This window comes from Anguilla rostrata, chromosome 8 (assembly GCF_018555375.3).
Source record: "Anguilla rostrata isolate EN2019 chromosome 8, ASM1855537v3, whole genome shotgun sequence".
Lineage (NCBI taxonomy): Eukaryota > Metazoa > Chordata > Actinopteri > Anguilliformes > Anguillidae > Anguilla > Anguilla rostrata.
Genome location: NC_057940.1, coordinates 25,452,647 through 25,474,615, shown reverse-complemented (window position 1 = coordinate 25,474,615; position 21,969 = coordinate 25,452,647). Strand labels below are relative to the sequence as shown.

The window sequence follows — 21,969 nt, the reverse complement described above, 5'->3', positions numbered from 1 at the left end:
GCAACTACTTTTAAAGTGTAGTTTTACGAACAAGCAATTACTTCACACACTGAAAGTATCTTAACTGCAGCAAAGCTACCTAAAGAGAAATGTTATGTACTTCAAACTATTTTGTAAAGAAATTAGAAAAAAATTATCATTAACATGTTCCCCAGGCATGACGCTCAGTTGGGAGAACCAGCAATGTCTGCAATTGGCAGTTGACAGTTGGTAGCTATAGTGAAATGCTTTTCACCAATCAGGATTAGAGGAAAAAGAGAGAGAGAGGGTGGTATTGAGTCAAAGGGGTCAAAATTGCAGTAGTTCCTACTGCTCAAAGTATTGAAGTACTACAACCACTACCCAGATTTGAATGCAGTTGAACTACCAGCAAACTGCTGCAAAATTAAACTACTATTTCAACTAGATGTAGTTAAACTTCTCTCCAACGCTGTCATTGTCTTGCATTTTACATGTTGTGCATTTATACAGTTGGATATTTACCAGAAGTAGTTCATGCAATGTACTTTGGTCTATGGTAGAACAGCATTGCTCCACCCGGGACTTACAGTAGACCTATGCCCCTTAAACCTGCACCTTCAGTGCAGTGGTGAGGATGGCAGCTTTTATAATAGATGGACTACTCAAAGGAACAGATAACTTTTTAATGAGAAACCAAACCTGAAACAGCTGTACTGAAAATACCACGCGCTACCTGTATGAATATTATCTGCAAACACTATTGGCTTACGACACTATTGAGTATGTTGAGCCATGTAATTTCTTGGGGATCATTTTTACCATTTAAAAGTGAAAATATTTTCTAGCTTCAATTAGAATGCATGTCATATGATGTAAGGTAATTATAAAATATACCTGACTGCTTATAACTTTCTAAGCAAATTAAAATGAACCCTTATAAAGTGGTCTAGTGGGACTGCGTGTATCAAAGTGAATTAGATTCATACATTTTTTCACACCAATTGAAAATGACAAAATAATGTTTTCGGCAGTCTTTTTATGTCAGTGACATTGATGTTGATGTATGTTGGTAGTTATTTTTAATTTTGTTGTGAACAATGTCAGTGAAGGAATTAATGATGTTTACCGGCAGAAAAGTATATCCAAATGTTGAAGATAGAAAGGCTGTCTCCTTTTCAATTAAATTATATAATGTTAAGATTGTAAATGTAGCCACATCTCCTGTCTGATTTCCTGTAGAAAAAAAAATATTTCAAATTACGTTAAAATTTCTCTTAGTTCAGCTCACAACCAAGATTTTTCTCTTTACAAAGGGAAATTCACAGAATTCTGGGAGGTCTGCCCACTCTGTCTCAGACTGGCCACATTAATACTGTTTCATTCTCATTAGCTCCAAATGCTCCAAAGATGTGTTCATGAAAGCGTGCTGTCTAATCTGCATTTTCACCTAGGGAGACCGGATCCAGCTTAGACAACACACAATTCTTTCCATTATTATTATTTTTTTTTTCTTTTTTTCCTTTACATTGTTTCAAATGAGACAAGCTACAACAACAAAAAATGCAAGCAAAAAATCTGAAATATGCAAGATAATATGGAACATGTATGGTTTGCTTCTGGTTATATACAAAACAACACAAATAAGAACAAGTGTTGCATGCATGCTTCACATTTATTGGTGCAATCAGCAATAAATTATTTATTAGACTTATGCTAATGAAGTGAAAATAATTAGAAAAACAGTAGAATTACTCTGCCTAATTAAAACCCCAGTCTCTCATGATCAGTCTAGGTGACACAGAGGGAATCAAAGCAATGCCTACACGCTGTCATTTTAAAAGACCCAGGGATTGGGAACAAATAGCTTTACTCAGTGTTGGGGGGATTGTTTCCATTGGCGAGCTGTGAATTCAAGAAAAAGAAAGTCCAAAGGAATCAGTGCTGTTCTAGCAGCTCAGGGATCAATCAATTCTAATCATGTCTATTTCAGAGTCAGAACAAATTCAGTAATGAGAGTAAATTAAGGCTCTTCCTACGATACAGGAACTGAAGTGCAGAAATTTTATTTGCAAGGCCATGTGGTTGAGTACGGTTGCAGCTGGAGACAGGAGTAATCTTTGTTTCATTCTTTTTGTGTGTTTGTTTGTTTTTTTGTTTATTTGATTGGTTTTTGTATTCCTGCACTGATTAAGTGTTTACAGAAGATCATTCAAAAAGCAAGAGACAAAAGACAAGAGGACTGAATATGTATTTATAAGCAAAGACAATACAGCTCTGAGGACAGGAAAGAGTAGAAGTAGAGGGTATGATGAATCTGGAGGATTAAGATGCAATACAAAACCAATATGGCTTTATGGATGCAGGAAATTGCACCTCCTTGACCGTAGCCTACCATGTTTAAACTAGCACAGGCCAGTTTTAAACATTAGAATTTTATACAGCATCTTTGCAGTTGCTAAAGCAATTGAGGTTGATTGAGTGTAACATTAGGCCTCTTGGTGCGTTCCTCATTAGTCTTGATGCTAATTACATGGGGAGAGAAACTATTGAGTCTGAGCAGTTCCTTCAGGCAGGCAGTGTTATCCTCTGCATATTTTGTTTTCGGTTTTAATGGAACTCCTGAGATTTCAGAAAAACTGGAGGTACACACAGATTATTCAGAATGTCTTGGTTCTGCCTTTCCACTAAGACAAGAAGATCACAAACCAAATGGTGTGACAACCACAGAAGTTTCGCTTTTGAGACAAGGCAGATTTGGAACCACAGCCAATGTTCTCTTATTCCTTTGATTCATGAAGCTAAACAGCATTGAAATTGTAGTGCATGACCTTTTGATGCTGAGGAAATTATTCAGTCAGTATTATGATTTCACATGAACAAAGAATATATATATATATATATATATATATATTTTTACTTTCTATCATTTATTGAATAGCAGTGAATAACATTGATAACTGTTCAGCTAGTAAGCATTGTAGCTAGGAAGTAGCCTTGATCAGGTCAAAAAAAAACTTTGTTTTATTGCTTTTCCAGAAAACAATAGATGCTTTAACAAGGCATCTATTGTTTCCTTTATCTGTCTGAATCAGTGAGGGCCCTTTTTTAGACCTATTCCTCTTTATTTTTGTTAATGTCATAGAATTACAGTGAGCTCAATAATGTTTGGGACATAGCATATCCTTTCTTGACTTGACTCTGTAGTCCACAACTGTGGATTTGTAGTCAAACTATTGTTGTTTAGTGCACATTCTCAGCTTTTATTACAGGGTATTTTTTATAAATTTTAGTTTCACTATGTAGAAATGACAGAACTTTTTATACATAGTCCCATTACATTTCAGGACACCATAATGTTTGGGACAAATGGCTTAAAATGTGTTTCTGATGAGTCAGGTGTGTTTAATGACTTCCTAAGTGCAGGTATAAGAGAGCTTTCAGCATCTAGTCTTGATTTTAGGCTTTTGATTGGCATTCGTCAATATAGGGACCACAGTTATACAAATGGAAGCCAATGAAATCATTGTGAAGCTGAGAAATAAGAATAAACAGTCAGAGGCACTTGCCAAACCTCAACTGTTTGGAACATTATTAAGAAGAAAGAAAGCACTGGTGAGCTTAGTAATTGCAATGGGCCTGGTAGGCCAATTAAGACCTCTACAGTTGATTACCAGTGACTAATGTCTGCAGATGTCTTAATGAACAGAACTACAGAGGCTTCCCTGCAAGATACAAACCACTGGTTAGCTGCAAATCAGGATGGTCAGGTTATAGTTTACTAAGAAGTACATAAAAGAGCCTGCACAGTTCTGGAAAAAGGTCTTGTGGACAGACAAGACCAAGATTAATTTGTATCAGCGTGATGACAAGAGCAAAGTATGGAGGCCAAATGAAACTGCCCAAGATCCAAAGCACGCCCCCTCATCTGTGGTGGTGGTGGGCGTGTTATGGTTTGGGCATGTATGGCTGTCACAGGCACTGGCTCATTTGTCTTCATTGATGATGTAAATGCTGACAGAAGCAGCAGAATGAATTCTGAATTGTAGAGAAGCATCTTATCAGCTCAAGTTCAACGAAACGCACCCAAACTCATTGAATGGGACTTCATTCTATAGTCAGACAAAAACTGGAAAATTCTTATTCACCCAAACTGAATCCAGTTTCACATTAGTTTTTTATGCTAAAGATAAGGCAACAAGCTATGCTGAGGCAACTAGCCCTGAAACAAGCAGGAGTGGAAGATGGCTGCAATACAGGCATGGCAGAGCATTACCAGAGAAGATACTCACCACATGGTGGTGAGTATCACAGTCTTCGAGCAGTCATTGCATGCAAAGGATATGCGAAGTACTAAACATGACTACTTTCATTTACACAGCATTAATATGTCCCAAACATGAGGGTGCCCAGATATGGGGGGCTATGTATAAAAAGTCATTGAAAAGTAAAATACCTTTAAATAAAAGCTGAGAATGTGCATTTTTACCACTGTAAATGTACCTATGTAAATTGTTTGATTAAAAATGTAAAATTGTGGAGTACAGAGAAAAATCAAGAAAAAAAAAATGTTTTTGTCCCAAATATTATGGAGCTCACTGTTTATGTGTGCTATTGTTCAGCCAGGTGTCTGTGGCTCTGTCACTTGAGAAAATATTTTTCAATTTAATGTCACTTCCAAGACATGACTAATTCACATGCACTGTGATTGCTGCATTGGTAGCCATAGTAAGTCATTAACAAGGCATTAGCTCAGTATTATGTGTGTTGCTGCCCCACACACTATTTATAAGGACAAATATTTGTACTAATTCTGTTTTTCTAGCAGTCAAGCATGCTATGTCATGCCAGATCTGCTAGTGAGGTGGCACTAGATAAAGATATGATGGTGTCAAATGCCATAAATAAAATTAAGTGAGTAACGGATGCATTGACTAAGAGAGGCCTAACTATGCCACTCAAGTAGCAGATTCTAAGAAATACAGTTCTCACACATCCCTTTCTTATCAGCCCCACATTAGAGAAAAAGTGCTTTCCTTGAAAGAAAAATAGACCACAAGCCTCTCCATAAACTGAATTTTCTTACAAAAATCGAAAAATAAAAACAGCCAACATTGTTCAGGGCTTGTAAGTTATTTGTTGAACTAGCCATGCTATCTGGAGGCCTTGCAAACTGACAGACAGAAAGTTAAATCTCATTAATATGAAATGGTTTCATTCATCTCCTTCATGCAGTTTTGCATTTGTGGTTTCAGACAGTCTGTCAGCTCCCCTCAATGTGACTATCAGGGAGCTTAAGGTGAACTCGGCGGTGGTGACATGGGACATCTTTGAAGGGGACCCCGTCATTGGATTCGCCATTACGCAGCAGGTCAGCGACAAGAACGCCCCCTTTACCCTGTGATTAGAGCACCATTAGATTTATCACAGACAGAGAGGCCCTCAGTCTCTCACTCAACTTGTCATTCACACCTGTCCTTTTTGGTTTTGTTGAGGTGTTATGCTGTTATGTTCAAATGGACTCTCACACTAATTACTGTTTATACCAACATAACAACTTTGTAATATCTAGTGCCTGGTACATAAGTAACATTGTCACAAAATTGAAAAATTAATATTCTTATCAAAGGGCTGATGGTTGTAGATGGGGTTAACATGAGAGAACCTGGAATTACACAGATTATGAACTCACAGGCCACATGAGAAAAGGCACAACTGCATATACTAATGAGATGAACGCCATGTTTCATAGTATTTATTACACTATTATACAACTGCTTTGTACTTATGTATCAGAACCACCTTAAGAACCACTCTTGATATTAATGTCTTGCATAAAATATTCATATTTACCACCACAATTCAGTATATACAGTACACAATTACAAGTTTGCGGTTCCTCAGGTGACCATGAACCGAGGCAAATAATGAAGATATATAAATCTGCTGCAGTGCAACTGAGATGGATTTGATGCCATTGACTCAGGCTGCATAATTCTCACATACGAGAGATGAGTTAATGGATAGCACAGCTTAATGGTGAGAATCCAAACTGCTCAGCCGAAATCCATCAGAACAGCATGTGCTGTCTGCTGCCTCCCCCAACCCTCTGTGCGGAGGAGATCAGATCCTTCAGTGCTCAGACTCTTTCCTAAGGAACAATGAATTTCCATCTGCTGCAGCACAAAGCCATCACTCCTTGTCACTGAGTTTTATACATGATGTGAATAAATTAGGGCGGCAATGTCGTATCGGAGACAATCTTACATCTTTGCATTAGTACAATGCATGCCTTTGTGTTTGTGATTGTGTGTGTGTGCATGTGTGTATGCGTGCATGTATGCGTGCCTGCCTGTGTATGTGTATACCACGGTTTGCTTGTCTTGTCCATGGCACTGAATCTTTTTCATGTCATCTGGAACAGAAGAAGGACGTCCACATGCTGCGCTTCATCCAGGAAGTGAACACCACAACCCGCTCCTGTGCATTATGGGAACTGGAGGAGGACACAGACTACATTGTGCATGTGCAGTCTATCAGCCTGAGTGGCACCAGCCCTCCCAGTGAGCCTGTGCGCTTCCGCACCCCAAAGGAGGCTGAAAAACTGGCCTCCAACAGTCCAGGTAAACCACACAACACTAAGAGGAAGAAGAACCTCCATGTGACAGATTCATTTATTCAAATACAGGGTGCATGAATATACTATCCTATATAAGGGTTCCTAAGAGAGGTATATGCTTGTATATGATATTCCCAAGGGATATATATGCTAGTATATGATATTCTTTCTAAGGATTCCTTAGGGGTGTATGTTGTATGCTTGAAGATGCATTCTGTCTGAGGGTTTTCAGGGTTCCTCCTATATCTTATATTGATACCTATATGTGTTGGGAGCGAGAGAGTGTGTATGCGTACCTGCATCCCATTGAAGCCTAGGAATGATCTGACAAAAAGAAAAAGAGTGCTTGTGATTTTCACTGCATGTTATAAGTGAAGAAATGATATTCAAACAGTAGGAAAATAGCAAATTGTAAGCACATTTCTCAGGTGCACATAATCTCAGAAACAAAAGCCCCCTTTTAAGAAGCCCTCTCCCTGAGTCCCAGTGAACATTGTGGGGAAAAGTTGGTGAAGCGCCATCTAGACGTTCGGGTGAAAAACCAGCTACATTTGGATGAAATGTGAAGGTTTTCTAGCCAACTAGGATGTAGCCTGAGCTACACTGGGCTCCCAACCTAGATTTCCACTATGCTAGATGTTGAGATTCTGGCTTTTGCTTACTGGGGTAGGACTATATCCTCCCAGTCTTTGTGAGCAGCACAGAGGTTAATATGAAATCACTCAACAGGCTCAAGGGAAATATTTGGCAAAACATGGAAAATCAGACATAATTTTTAATCCATCTGCATACATTTTAAAATGCTAATAAACTGAATAGCTAGGTATCCAGAAAAGACAGCCAAATGTTGTTTGCAATGGCAGATGAAAAGAGAAATAACTGCCTATATCTGCCAAGGAAAGCATGCAATTTCCTTATTTTTGGTGGTAGCACCAAAAATAAATGGGTGCGCTTTATCTAATGAATGTAAGCATCTTCTGAATGAAATATAGGCACCCAGCACACTTCGCACACACTCTTTAATTGACTCAACATTCTACTGATGCTTTATGAAAGTACTGCATTCACAAAAATCAGGTTTGCTTTCTGATTATCATCTAATGAGCGAGTATGACGTTTTCATATCTGAATTATTAGCTTTGTGATGGAAATGCACATTGATTCACCATTCAGCTATCAATCCTCAAATGTCCATTTCAGTATTTGTGGTGGGTAAACATTGCTCTAGCCACGTGTGTTGAGCTTAAAGTGGATTTACATATTCATACATTTAATTTATATTCCTCTGATGTGCAGTCACAGTGTTCAGCTTTCATCTTTGGTTTAATTACCCTGAAATGTTCTAGGTTTGTTTGACATTTGTTAGAAACTACAGCTGACTGAAAATACAAGATGTTGTTTATGTGCTTCACTGTAGGCTATTCCCAGTGAGTGTCAGTCATTTGTCTGATAAGCATGGGAGGATACGTTTTCCATTATGGATTGTTATGGGCACAGTTTGTTTCTAATCCGTTATGGCAACATGCACATGCAGCAATTATTGAATGGGCAACAAAACAAAAATCCATTAATGCATCCATTAGCATAATAAAAATGAAGGTGGTCTTTGATCATTTATGTTGCCATAATTATAAAGTGATTCCTTGCATGCTATGGTGGTTCTTGCCATCTTTTTCCTCTTAATCCCGCCGTGGCCTGGATTCGATCAACATTGTTCCTTAATTATTCATTAATGTGTGCTGGCCTACTTTTTTATTTGCAGTTTTTATGATTGCTGGACTCACCATTCTGTGAAAAAACTGAACACATACATTGGAGTTTGGGAGAAATGCTCATTTGAATCCAGGCTGTCTGTATGGTTTAACATTTATAGCACAACTTAGGCAAACTTCCTTGCCCAAGCTATGCAGCAGTACCATCTGCAAAGCTAGAGAATATAGATATATCAGTTCATTCTCAAGGGTTCTATGCATATTTCCATATGCTGTACAGTACTTAAATTATTAATCCCCCTCTGCATACGTGAGTTAATATTGTTTTTTCCCTTCTTCACTCATGATGCACCTCTCCTGCCCCCAAGAACTGGTCATTTGGTCTCAAGCTAATTATCATGTTGAACTAATTAGCTATGGGACTGTATATATGTGACTTGGTGACTTGCTCAGAAGATGCTGAGGGTACAGATAGCCCAGAGATACCTGCTGAAATGGAGCGACACCTCTCCCTCCTCGGCAGTCCATTGACATAGCCGGCTTACACGCGAGTTTGGGTTACCCAGATGGTAATTGTCAGGGGAGAGAGAACTCCTGAGCAGTGGAGAGGCATTAATCAGTCTGGAGCTGAGAGACTCGGGGCAGCTCAGTGAGTCATTTTTCACCTTTCCATGATATTTAATAGCAGGCACTTAATTAATTGCTGTGCCACGTTTGTCTCTTTGGAACCGGCTCAAGTGGGATGCTGAGCAGTGATGGAGGGTAGGAGATAGAGCTTCAGAGGAAACACTGCCTGTTGCTCTTCCCTGTCTGTTTCAAAGTCACCTTGGGAAGATTCTACGAGAATACAAATACCACTGGGAAACCGTTTGGTTGACCATTTCCAGCAAAACTCTGTATCACACAAATGAGTGATCGCATATCGCCCTGAATATGACCTGGGGATTGTTATTACTGAGCTGTCCAACAGTTCCCTGAATGTGACCTGGATATTATTAAGTAAAACATCTCACTGAATGTGACCTGGATATTGTGAAGTAAAATAGGTACACCACCCTGGTTGCCCCCTCCCTGCTTTAATACCAGGACACGGCTATCAGGAGGAGATAAAAAGTGTGCTAGATTATATAGAGGCATTCTGAACATTGGGGAAGTCTCACCAGTGCAGTCATTCTGCCGGAGGAATACACTTCATGTACAGCTGATGCAGGTAGATTGTTAGCACCTAATTGACCAGTCACTGGTGCAAAAAGAGACAGGGATGACAAACCTGCTGCCCGACACCCTACATGCCTGGAAAATCCTACTGCAAATTATGCGCCATCCAGGGGTATCGGCATGATCAGGATTCAGTACAAGACCATGGGGCACACACTTTCAGAAGAAGAAAGACTCCTCTGTGTCTCTATAGGGGAACCATAGTCCAAGGTTCTTTGACAGGTAAAATGGTTCAATCTGAGAGCTTTCACACTTGTCACACCTACCATAGAGAGTTATATAAGGAACAAAAAAGGATTCCCCTATGAAGACAAGCCAAAGAACCCTACCAGAACCTTTTCTCTAAGAGTGCATGTGCATGAACGCAGTATAGCTGGATATAGCTGCAGTTTCAATGCTTGTAGAGAGCAAAGCTGTCCTTCCAAACTATGGAAGTAGAAGTAGCTAAATTCTACTATTCCTAACCTAACTCTAATATTTTGGTGTACTCAAGTGTCTCCTACCAAACTCCTGTCTCCCACCCATGTGAAAAAATAGTATACTAAGCATACTTGGTATAAACTTTATACTTCAAGTATTCTCAAGTATAAAATAGTGTACTTCAGGTATACTTCAGCGTACTATTTTTTCACAAAAGCAGTCAGAGGAAGAATTGTATGTGTATGAGGATGTTCACAAAAGGCTTGACAGAGGCAAAGATCAAAGGTACCCCTGCTCTTCATCATTCCCCCACTCTTTCTCACCATAGCTAGGGAGCCCATAGCCCTTCACTGTATCCCTGTGGATTTCTAATGATGATTATTGAGTGTGGCATATTGACCTTACTTAATCATCCCCAGAACTTCCCTTTCCTTTCTAACTGCCTTTTGATTTCCCACCAGCAAGGATGCTAGAATATAAACATTCCCTGTGAACACTGCTTCTTTTGAACCCTTTTACAGGAGGTAAATAGAGGCCTAATTGAGGTTCCATTGGACGCCAAAAAACCACTGCATGGCTTTTAACTTAACAAGGCAGTCATTACTGAGCTTTTGATGTCATCAGTGGGAACCCTAATGAAGTTTCTTGTTGATGGGAGACATTGGACTTGGAACATTACCGTGACTGAATGCTCTTGATGTAAACAGGGATCGAATTGAGAAATCAGTCATCGGCAGGTGCCCACAGCAAAGTATCCTTGTTGTGTACAAAATCTGGAGTACCAAAAACTGCAATTAATTCAAATCAAATAGCATGTGGCAATCAAGCGGATTCTTGATGGCTTATTAATGGTAAAATCATAACTTGCTGGTTCATTTCCCAGGTAGGACACTGCCTTTGTTCCCTTGAACCAGGTACTTAACCTGAATTGCTTCTGTATATATCTATACATAGATTTCTCTATAAGTCGCTCTGGATAAGAGCATCTGCTAAATGCCTGTAATGTAATGTAATATGCAAATGCCCTGATCCAGGCTGTTAAAGGGCTTCAGGCAGCTTTTCATTCTTTACAAGCTGTTCTGCTTAATCTGAAATTGGTTTTAAATGCTAAGAAAACAAAGTTCATGGTTTTTTCAAAGGTTCATTCTCAGTTATCTGAAAGCTTTATCATTTTTACATGTGATGGTAACCCCATTGAAAGGGTTCGTTCTTATTTCTTATTCAAGTATTTGGATATAGTTAAATGACAGGGATATCTAAAATTTTACAAGGAAGCCTAAAATGAAGCTTGACGTTGTACTTCGCAAATAAATCATGTTTAACTTGTAATGCTAAGAAACTTGTTGAATCGCAATATCATTGTGCATTCCCAGTAGCCTACTTAACTCTTGGTAAACTGCTTTTAGTTATTATGCGCTATGGTCTTAGAACAAATTACGAAACAAACTCAAATTAGACTGTTTCATATTGGTGGCAGATTTTAAAATCACCATATAAAACATTGTAAATGCTCTGTGTAATGAAGATGTAGTACTCGAATTTCATTTGTGATTATTTATTTATTTCATAAAACTGTATGTTTTATATGTTATATGTGTCGTATTGTTTATATTGTCGATGTGTTGTATGCTACCTTGGGCAAGTCTCTCTTGAGAAAGAGATTCCAGATCTCAATGAGTCTTGGTTAAATAAAAGCAAGCCTCATTGTTTTCGTTGTTTTTTTGTTTTTGTTTTTTAACCGATTTTCTCCAAAAATGTTTCCATCTATCAAAAATTGTTCCTGCTTTTGTGTGATTAGGTAAGCACGGTCCTCTTGTGGCGAAATTGACCCTTTGTCAAGCCCCAGCCAAATTGCCATCTCCTTCCGTTTCGCAAAGCAAGTTTCCAGAGAAAATCCATTCATTAATTTGTACATACTTTATCAGATTTAACACGGACTTCACACTTGTTAATCGAGTGACTCCTTGGTAGGCTATGTTACAATGCACTCCATTTAATACATAGTCATTTTGAAAAACGGCTTTATTTTCCGGACTAAGTAGCCTACCGGAGGCTACTGTTACCGTATTCGACCAATGCTTAGTATAGTGTACATAGCTAACACTTTTTTATTTTAGCTTTGATATACCGATAGGCTACAACTCCTTATATTACAATCCTCATAGCTAGAAAGTAATGATTTTGAGTGAAAGCGTGATGGACTCCATAGTGGTTAGCAACAGTTACTGTGCACAGGAACGCTCTGATTGGTGATTCAGCTAACCTTAGGACGGCTTGGAAGAAGCTTCCCGAAATAGAAAGTGGAGAGAAAATAGGGAGAAATCTCAAACAAGCTGCTCATTATGAAATGAAAAGCCGTTATCAATGTTTGGAATTTAAATCAAAATTTAAATTTTATTTCTGAACTCTGATCTTTGCATTGTTATTTTTATGATGTGATTTTCACCAGGATGTTTGCTTTAGGCTATTTTTTCCTACCAATTTTCACAATTTTTATTATTCTAAATAAACACCAATAAATTCCAGGATTTTTTTTTATTTTACTTGAAAAAGAAAACCGAAAAAATGATCCTTTTTAAAGGTCAAATAAAATAATGAAATAAACAGTAATTATCTAATACATGCATTACATTATTTAAACAAATAATGTAATACTTTGTACATTCTGTAACCTTGCTATATAGTTGTGTAGTTGCCAGCTGGCATTTGACAACCTTCAGAGGGTGTAGGTTGTATAAGATGTTCCATTATGTATAAACAATGACCATATTTGGGACCATGTAACACGTGCAGGTCTGTAGGAAGACTAACTACATGACATGTTTCCAGGTGTGTGGAAAAACTATTCAACAGGTGCAGGGAGCTATAGAAAATTATTAAATGTGTGCATATCAAGTGAACCGGTGTGCAGATCTACAGGTAACCTATGTGACAGGTGTACTGGTGTGCTGTGCTGCAGACCTACAGGTAAACTGTTGCCCAGATGTCCGAATGGACAGGTAAACTGTTAAAGAAGTGTGCACATCTGCAGTATAGCAGTGAGGAGGCATTCGGTCCTGTCTGTTCTCCCCTCGTAGACGAGGTGACCATACAGCAGGTGGGGCAGAGCGCCCAGCTGAGGGCAGGGGAGCTGATCATCATTGTGGTGGTGCTGATCATGTGGGCAGGTAAGGTGGGACCACACTACAAACTGGTCAAACACACACAGGCAGACCCAAACGCATAGCCTCCTCCATACAGCTGAATGGAACCATTTAATAATACACATGCATACATGCATCACCATAATTCCACTGTGGGTTTACACAATAATGCTGTCATTGGTCATTCGCATAAATAATTGTTAAAATGCTGCTGAACAGACTTGTTTGTGCCCTTGGCGGAATCTACTTGAAGTATGAATATTCATAGTCTTTAATGAGAAGGACACAAAATCCTACCAAGTATAATTATGCCAGACGTTTTGTGTTCCAGTCCATTGCCAAAATCTATTATTATTCCACTTCCAGGCAGGTTATAATAAATAAAGATAATGTATACTGTTGCCAATATTCAACTTTGGTTGGTCTGTGACACAAATAAATCTACATATGCAACTATGCATGTCCGAGATTTTCGATGCACTTTCTGAAAATATTTTGTTTGTTGCCCCCTTCCCTTCCATCTTCCTTACTCAGGTGTGATTGCTCTATTCTGCCGCCAGTATGACATCATAAAAGACAACGAACCAAACAACAACAAGGATAAAGCCAAGAACTCGTCAGAGTGTAGCACTCCAGAGCACCCAACGGGGGGGCTGTTGCGCAGCAAGGTCTAATCAACCCCCCTCCCACCACCACCAGGCCCCAGCCCTGAGCAGGTGACTCCCAACTATCACAACCCACTAACAACAACATGCTCAAAGTTCTCACATTACTGCAACAGTGACTGCACTGCACAGCCAACTCATTCTCAGCTATTGGTACAACATTGAAAATGGGTTAGCTAGGCAGAGCAGTAAATTGAAACTTGTCCAGTGCAAGTCTGGTTCTCATTGATACACCACACCAGAAGAGCAGAGCACCAGTCACCCAGTACAGTGTAACAATGTTCCCCAAATATATGTAAAAGCATCATGGGGCATGCCGTGCGCCACTGAAGACTGGGGTTGGCTGTCGTTGGGTGTTTCTGAGCTGGATTCAGGCACACTGGAATGTGTTGGTTCGGCTGTGAGACTGTGGCTTAGCATTGTTCAGCAGGCCTGACAGGAAATGTATTTTAAATTTTAAATTGGGGACATAAAACCAAGGCTTGCATGACAATTGTATGTATTGAACTGGCTAAAGAGAAATAATAACTATTATTATTATTATTGTTATTATTATTATTATTATTATTATTATTATTATATTTCTTGTCTCACTGAAATATGTTTAGCTGTTTTTACTGTTTTGTTTATGCTTATAGCTTCCCAAGAGCTACAGAAGGCCATACTGCCCATATTCATGCAAAGGGATTCCAAATCATCAGAGATTCCAAGTCAAGGGAACAACCAAACAAAAGGCATTCTGGGAAGAGGCAGGAATTATGGGAGTGTTCTCTGAGCCCCGCTGTCCCCGTCCACCCCCTCCTGCCCAGCAGGCGGTGGTCTGAACAGGGAGCTCCTGTGGGTACAGAGAGACAATGGCCAGACTTGGTCGGACCTGTGAAACTCTTCTTCTACAGGGACGAACCGCCACCCAGAGTGCACCTCTCTGCTCCAATGCAGCAGCGCAGATAAGGTGAGATCTGTCGGCCATGAAGAAGTAGGCAGTGAATACACTGATGTGGGGAGGAAAGGAACATTTTTCTCAGCTTTCTCTTCTTATCAGTAAGCAAGGAGGACTTCCACTTCCACTCTTCACTGCCACTGCCTTTTCCACTTTTTAACTCTTCTGCTTTTCTGAGGTGGGAGAGACTTACTTCAAATTATCTATTTTCTGTTTTGATTCTGTCTCTCTCTCTCTCTCTCCCTCGCTCTCTCACTTCTCTCTCTGGCATTCTGCTCTTTTTGTTCTCTCTTCACTCTGGTCTCCCTATCTCCCTTCTCTCTTTTACATGTCTACATTCATGAATGGTTTTAGTCTGAACTTTATTAGACAAGTACCATGAATTTGTCATTAGAATGAAAGCTGTTCCTATTTTCTGAAACTTTAAAGCTTTATTTAATCCTGAAACCATGTGATAGTCAATGAGATCTCTTCAGCACAAGAGATTACTCTTTTCAATAAGCACATAAATCACATATTTTTCTTTTTTTAGTAGTATTGGTATAATCATTTTAAATATAAGATGGTTATGGTTCTGGTTCTGGTTGATTATGATAACCATAATTATCACTGTTGTTATTATTTGTATTAGTAATGGTAGTGTAAGCCGTAGCAATATCAGTATTATTTCGGTCACTTTGAATAATTCATTTTTCAAAAACAAGAGCTGCTAATACAGTTGTTGATGAAAAGCAATCGCACGCCTGGCATCTCTGTGTTTTTGTCCCACTTATTGTAATGCTTCATCTGTTTCCTTCTCTCTGGCATAACAAAGCCAACCTTGGAAGTTTTGTGATCTGTCAGATTTAGACATCTCTCCAAAAGGTATTAAAGGTGATGTAAAGCCTTAGACGAAATCTCCAAAGTTACCCAGAGAAGAAACTTAATCAGTCTTGTAGATATTTTGTAGGGTGTCAGCATTGCTCTTGACCCTGAGAGCAGAGATAATCACTGCAGTGACAAGATGTATGTCTTTAGTTCACACAAGTTGACCAATGACTCACAATGATGAGGATCAGCTATTCAAGATAAACATGTTCAGTGTTCAAGTGGTCTGAACTGGAGTTTTACACAGCTAGTGTGCTCATTGTCATTGATTCAATAAGATTTCACTGAACAGCAATAAGTCCAAGGTCAAAAAAGTCAAGAGACATGATTCACAAGACCAGACAGCTCAGGCTTTCTAGTGACAGGCAGAGCACATGGAGGAGCTTCCCTCTGTCGAAAGCTCATTCCACTGCAGGCTGACACACAGCATAGAATCCTTGTCGCTCCCCTTCATCCTTTCAGCCCAGCTGATCAAGGGCAAACCCCGTCGGCTCAGCCCCATTCTGCAAACTGTGCTGGCCTTCTTACAAGTGGGCTGTGGCCAGAGTTACCAGGCTGCTTAGTAACCTCGCTGCTAAAGATATAAGCTGTAACATTGAAATCAACACTTTGTAAATAATTAACAGTGAAATGACCTTGTTTGAAACCGTGAAGCAGCGCAGAGGGAAAAAAAATAGGGAATAAAAAACTCTAGCATTTGAAAAAAACTTCACGAATGAAAGTGAAGTTGTGTGCAATTAGTCTGTACAGCACATACTGGTGTGGTCAGCTGTGTCTTCAGGTTGAACCAGCCTGGTTCCAGCTCAGCAGAGGTAGAGTGAACAGAGTCTCAGTGGACCCATATCTTAACACAACAGAGCAAACGCCTCAGCTTTTCAGAAAGCAGTTTTCCTATCCAGCTGTAATTTCCTCTCTGAACGGATATGCAAAGTGTTACACGTCTTTTGACTTTTCGTCTTTTTGGGAGAAGCGCCATCCACCATACCATTGTTGGCCATCATCATGGACCCCCGCCACGATCGCCAACCGTTCATGTGTTTGCCCACCCCAGGCCACCTCCCACCAACTCCGTTTGCCTTGTTATCACGGGTGACCCTTCTCTGCGTCACCAGACAGAAGGACAGATATTTAAGAGGAAGCACAGAGCAGGCAAGCTCCGCCCCTCTATTGCCCTCTACAGCACAGTTGCCCTATTGCATTTGTCTCTGCCACCAGGACCAGAAGTGACCTGAAGGTGTCCATCTGCTGGGCTTTCAACATGTAGCAGAGCAGATACGTTCCTCAGACAGCTCATGCATATGAAAATGACAAAACCGAAAGTCTGGAATACTGTAAAACTGCCTTAAATTCCAGGCTGATGGTTGGAATTTTTAATTCTGTCTCTTCACAAGGAATTTTCTTTTTATATATCCAATAACCTGTTGTTGATGTGTTTGTGGAGCGGTTGTTTGAAAATGCTGTGATATTACAGAAATTCAGTTATTTTACTGTATTAATTTATATTGCTGCATTAATTTGTCTCATCTGTAGAAACTAAAAGGCCTGCATTCGTTTGTGAAGGGACAAGGTTAGGGAAGGCACTATTAGCAATGGGACCTTGATCACTTGATGTCAGTTTTGGTTAGCAACCATTTGCTGCTACTATTTTCTGTTCACTCATACTCCTGGTAATCTGTATTTATGAATAGTACTGGTGTTGTTCAAATCAAAATTAAAGCCAGCTTACTAAAGATTCAAATGAGCTTGACATTTTTTGAAAAAGGCCAATACTTCTGGTGAGTTCCGGGCATGTCCACAACCAATACCTCTGGGCACGGCTACCGGGGAGGAGACCCAGGGGCAGACCTAGGACATGCTGGAGGGATTATATCCACCGGCTGGCCTGGGATTTCGCCTTGGGATCCACCGGGAAGACTTTGGCGGAAGTTGCTAGGGAGTGGGACGTCTGGGCTGCTCTGCTTGCCCTGTTGCCACCGTGACCCTATCTGGATTAAGCAGTCAGAAAATGGATGGAAGGATGGATGGATGGCCCTCAACTGCTGTATTGTTAGGGGCAGGGAGGGGGGGTATTGGTAATTCTAAGTGCCAGTGCACATAGTCAGTATGCTGTCAGCTTCAAGAAATGAAATGAAAATGAAACCCAGGAAAAGTAATGGATGTTCGATTCATTACAGACTTTCAGGACAGCTGTCAGAGCCTTCGATTTTCCATCCGCCCTTTGTGTCCTTACGGCCAACCAATAGCTTGACCCTGAGAGTAGATGCCTTACCGATGCTTACTGACTTATCCTGGAAAACATCACATTAATTTGCAGCTCTGACAGGATATGCATGTAAAATGATAACTCCAAGGTAAAGCACATCATTTAACCTAAAAACAGCCCAAGGTTTCCTTTACCTGTGACTGTGTTTCATCCCTGTCACTCCCTCCGGGTGAGAACTGCACATTTCTCTTTTAATGACTGATAATTAACCTTGGCTGCAGGGAGAACAGCAGGCGGTGGTATGACAGATAGGCAATATCAATATTCCATCCCTGTAGCTTATTTAAGAAAGCCAGAGGGGAAGGATGCCAGCAGAATGATGGCTGATGTTTACATTTATTACATTCTGACTTTCAGTTTCCCTCCCTCTTTGTCTCTATGCTTCACTCTCTCCCAAAAACAGCCTCAGTTTGAGGGTGAGATAGACTCTTCCCATCAGTCAGCTGAACTGCAGTACAGTGGAGGGAGGGACACGCATTTGATTGATATGTTCTAGTCTTGTGCAGTGTTTCATCTGCCACATTAACAAACTTATAAATGACGTAAACTGTGTAAAGCATTCCTGAAAGGCAGAAACTGTCGGAGCGTAAGGCCAGTAGTGCAGTGGCCTTTCAATCGATCAGTGCTTGCCTTCTTTTTAAGAGATCATAGATACAAATGATCTGCTTGGATGCTTCATTTGAGCTGAAGGAATTTTCCGTCGCTGTTTTTTTAAATCCCTGTGAGCACGGACACCCTTTCTGTCTATTTTGTGCTTTTTGTAAGCTCCTTCTTTGAATCAGCATGCAAAAGCTGATGTGAATGCAAGCTTAGTGGCTGTTTGTAAATAGATTACTTGCCTTTGAATTCAATGTGAAATATTTCGAGTAGACTCCTTCACTGCAGTGCAGTAAGGGTGAGTAATTTTGTTAATCTGTAATCGCATTTGGATAGTCTCAGGCTTACGGTACGGTTTCGCACAACAGTACAGAGCAGGTTAAAGGCCCAAAAGTGAATTGGAGGCAGAGACATGTAGTAGCATTCAAGGAAAGTAAAATCACTCACAGTCCTGTTCCACACTAATGGATGACTTGGGCTAGGGTTTTTAAAAAAAATGCAACCTGAATTCTACTACAGTTGTTGCCATCTTCTGAACCATTCCCACTGTCGCCACAAAGCGTGTTCCTTTTGGTGCATTCTCTAGCACAAGGTCCTGTAATCTTCTGATATTCTTACAGGCCAAGCCATGGAATTGTCTGAAAAGATGATGCTACTCACTTCTGGCATGGGACCTCAATAAGAAATAGTAAAGTGTTACAGAACTCTGCTTTGAATAAAAACTACTATGGGGGAAATATTCTTACAGTACACTGGCTTTTTCCACATACAAACACAGCACTCTTCTTTATATATTCAGTTTTATTTTATTTTTCATGACATCAATACCCAAAATGAAAATCAAGCGGTGGTTTTTTCTATGGGATGCAACATGCTGCACTGTCATAATAAAGGAGGCTGTTCTTTCGTACAACACAATTGTTTTAGGAGAAACCTCTATTTGTGACCAAATTATGATTCAAATCATACAATGCCAAAGGTCCTTTAAAAACACCAGCCCTTATACAACAGTAGTATGTTGAATATGAAGTATAATTTCAAATAGTGAAGTGTTTATCTGTGTGTTTCTGTAATCTTCTGAATATCACAAAAGGACAGACATAGAAAAACATTCTAAAATATATGAGTATAGATTATTTTCCTAATAAAAGCGCAAATGGTTAAAATGCTTATTTGTTTCATGAAGCTCTGATGTATTTTGGTCCTGGCATTGAAAGGTTAAAGCTCTATTTCATGACAGCCTAAATGTATGATCCAATATGACATTAGATCATGGAAAGTAACACTCTATCTACGTCTGTCTCGCTCTCTCAATCGGAACAATTTTTTCTTGATTTTGCATGTGTTATCAGAGGGAGAATTTTTCAATAATGCCAAACAAAACTGGGTTTTTAATGTTTAGACCATTCCTTGTCCATTTAAGTTTAAGTTTTTACTCAAACCTAGTTCTAACTCAAAACAAGACACTTTTGTAGACCAGTTTAGAAAGGTTGTCTGGTGAGATAAAGATAAGTTTATATAAGTACACAAAATCATTGTTTACCCTTACGAAATTTCTTTTTTTAAAAGTTCAAAAACCATTTGTCCAAAAACCACATGTGAAGAGTACATGTGAAGTATAAAAAGAATCCCTCTTATAACATGAGAGCGGGAAAAGGTATGCTATGCTATTTCAAGTCACATATTTTGTTAAAATTGTCGTTTGAAAAAGTCAGTCACGTGTGAAAATGTTTTTCTTGATTTCATGTCACATATTTTGTGGAAATTTTCATTCACGTGAAAAAAGCCAATCACATGCGAAAATGTCCAATTGACAGTTTTTTTTCACTTGTGAATATTTTAATTCTCATTAAAAATATTCTCTTAAATTGTGATTTTCTCACGTGAAGGCAAATTTCGTGATTTTTTGTGTACACACTTTTTCCCACAAAAAGGTCCACAAAATCGCATGGCAAAAGGAAAGAATTATATTTTATGTGAATAAAACAGTTTATATTTAGTGTATTTAAACTGGTAGTTAATTGAAAGCTGTTTAATGAGGGCTAGCATGTATCCGCTTCAGTATACAATCATGTTACCCAATTTCTATTGAGAACTGCATAGTGGACTAATTATGTATCAAATGTAAATTGAATAAAGTTATCTAATGTTTTCAAGAGCTCTGTTTTTTGCTGTCCTATTTTCATATCATAAGAGTAATGAAGTCTTTATTTCTGTAAGTCCGTGCCAGAGTGGTTTGGGATGGAGCCAAAATGGAGGAGCAAAACAAAATGTAAATGTAATGCCAAGTATGCATAATGCAAGATATAATGTGTTTTCAAAGACAACCCAATTAAATATGAATGATCTTGCCAGGGTTCTCTATAAAGTTCTGACATTTTGAGACATTTAGTGTTTGCTTTGTTACATATATTTTACAATGTCATATTAAGAACAAAGAAATGAAGCACTAGCACAGGAGGAATTTCAAATTCCACACAAATATGAGCCATTTAATTAATACAAGATCTAAGACTGAGTCCAATGCCTGACTCAATTTACAATTTAGACCCTATTTACAAAGTGACCTTCCCTTTCTGTTTTGTTACTTTCAGGGAATACACATGCACATAAAACCCATATGTAATGGAGGGCAACAACGTTTTTTAAATTTACGGTGCACATTCAATACTTTAGTAAACCTGTCTCTACATTTTTTTCCAAGAGAACAAATCTCCACAAACTGCATTAAAAAGTGAAAAGGCGCCAGCAGGTGCATTAATGAGCACGTTTTTGATCGCCGCGGGTGCGTGTGGAGTGCATGCTTTGCCACCGTGCCACAGTACCTCCTGGTTAGCTTGCCAAGCAGGCCCAACTGATCCATTCAGACAGGCTTACTTTAACAGCCTGCATTATTTACAGGCTGGGTCTCCCCCTGGAAGAGTTACACAAGACCTCAGAGTCCAGGCAGCAGGAAAAGCCGTAAGTGCCTTCCCCACCACACCAAATTAAACCAAAGGGAAGAGTGAGCTGATTTTTTTAGCCAGCCAGAAACACCCTGGTGGAAATTACACCTTGGTTCCAGCCTGGATTCCAGCTGGTCCAGCTGCTTTGGAGATGGTCAAGCTGGCAACAAAGGCGGTTGAGATAGCAACCATGCAGGCAAGATCATGTCCAGCTGGTGGGCCAGCTTGACAATAGACCATTACGAAATTCCACATGGTATCCAGCTGAAGCAGATGCTGGTTCCACCAGAGCAGCCGGCTCTGTTTATAAGCTAAAACAATGCCAACCAATCCTTTTCCTGGAGATCTACCGTCCTGTCGGTTTTCACTCCAACCCTAACAAAGCACACCTCATTCAACAGCTAGAGATCTTTTTTGAGATGCTAACTAATAGAGTCAGGTGTGCCAATTAGGGTTGACAATGAAACATAGGAGGTAGATCATCAGGAACGAGTTGTGTCCACTGTGAGCCAAAATAGAACAAGAAATTGCAGATGAGGTCCAGAGAAGTGATCATGACAACCCAGAATGCAGGATGAAAGGAAAGAAAAAAAATCAATTAGTGCTGTTGCAGAATTCAAAT

General features: G+C 39.5%; 1 protein-coding gene across 2 annotated transcripts in view; it reads left to right on the top strand.

The window, feature by feature from the left end:
• The window catches only part of fndc5b (fibronectin type III domain containing 5b), a 28,669-nt gene extending 8,109 nt beyond the window's left edge, over positions 1–20,560 (top strand). The window contains exons 2-6 of one of the 2 annotated variants that reach the window (XM_064347319.1): positions 5,214–5,329; positions 6,383–6,581; positions 13,005–13,094; positions 13,605–13,786; positions 14,374–20,560. In XM_064347319.1, coding sequence (XP_064203389.1) covers positions 5,214–5,329; positions 6,383–6,581; positions 13,005–13,094; positions 13,605–13,744 — 545 coding nt within the window. In that variant the 3' untranslated portion in view covers positions 13,745–13,786; positions 14,374–20,560. The remainder of the gene's footprint in view (positions 1–5,213; positions 5,330–6,382; positions 6,582–13,004; positions 13,095–13,604; positions 13,787–14,373) is intronic. The other variant, XM_064347321.1, reaches the window with a different exon arrangement.
• Positions 20,561–21,969: the final 1,409 nt, after the last annotated feature.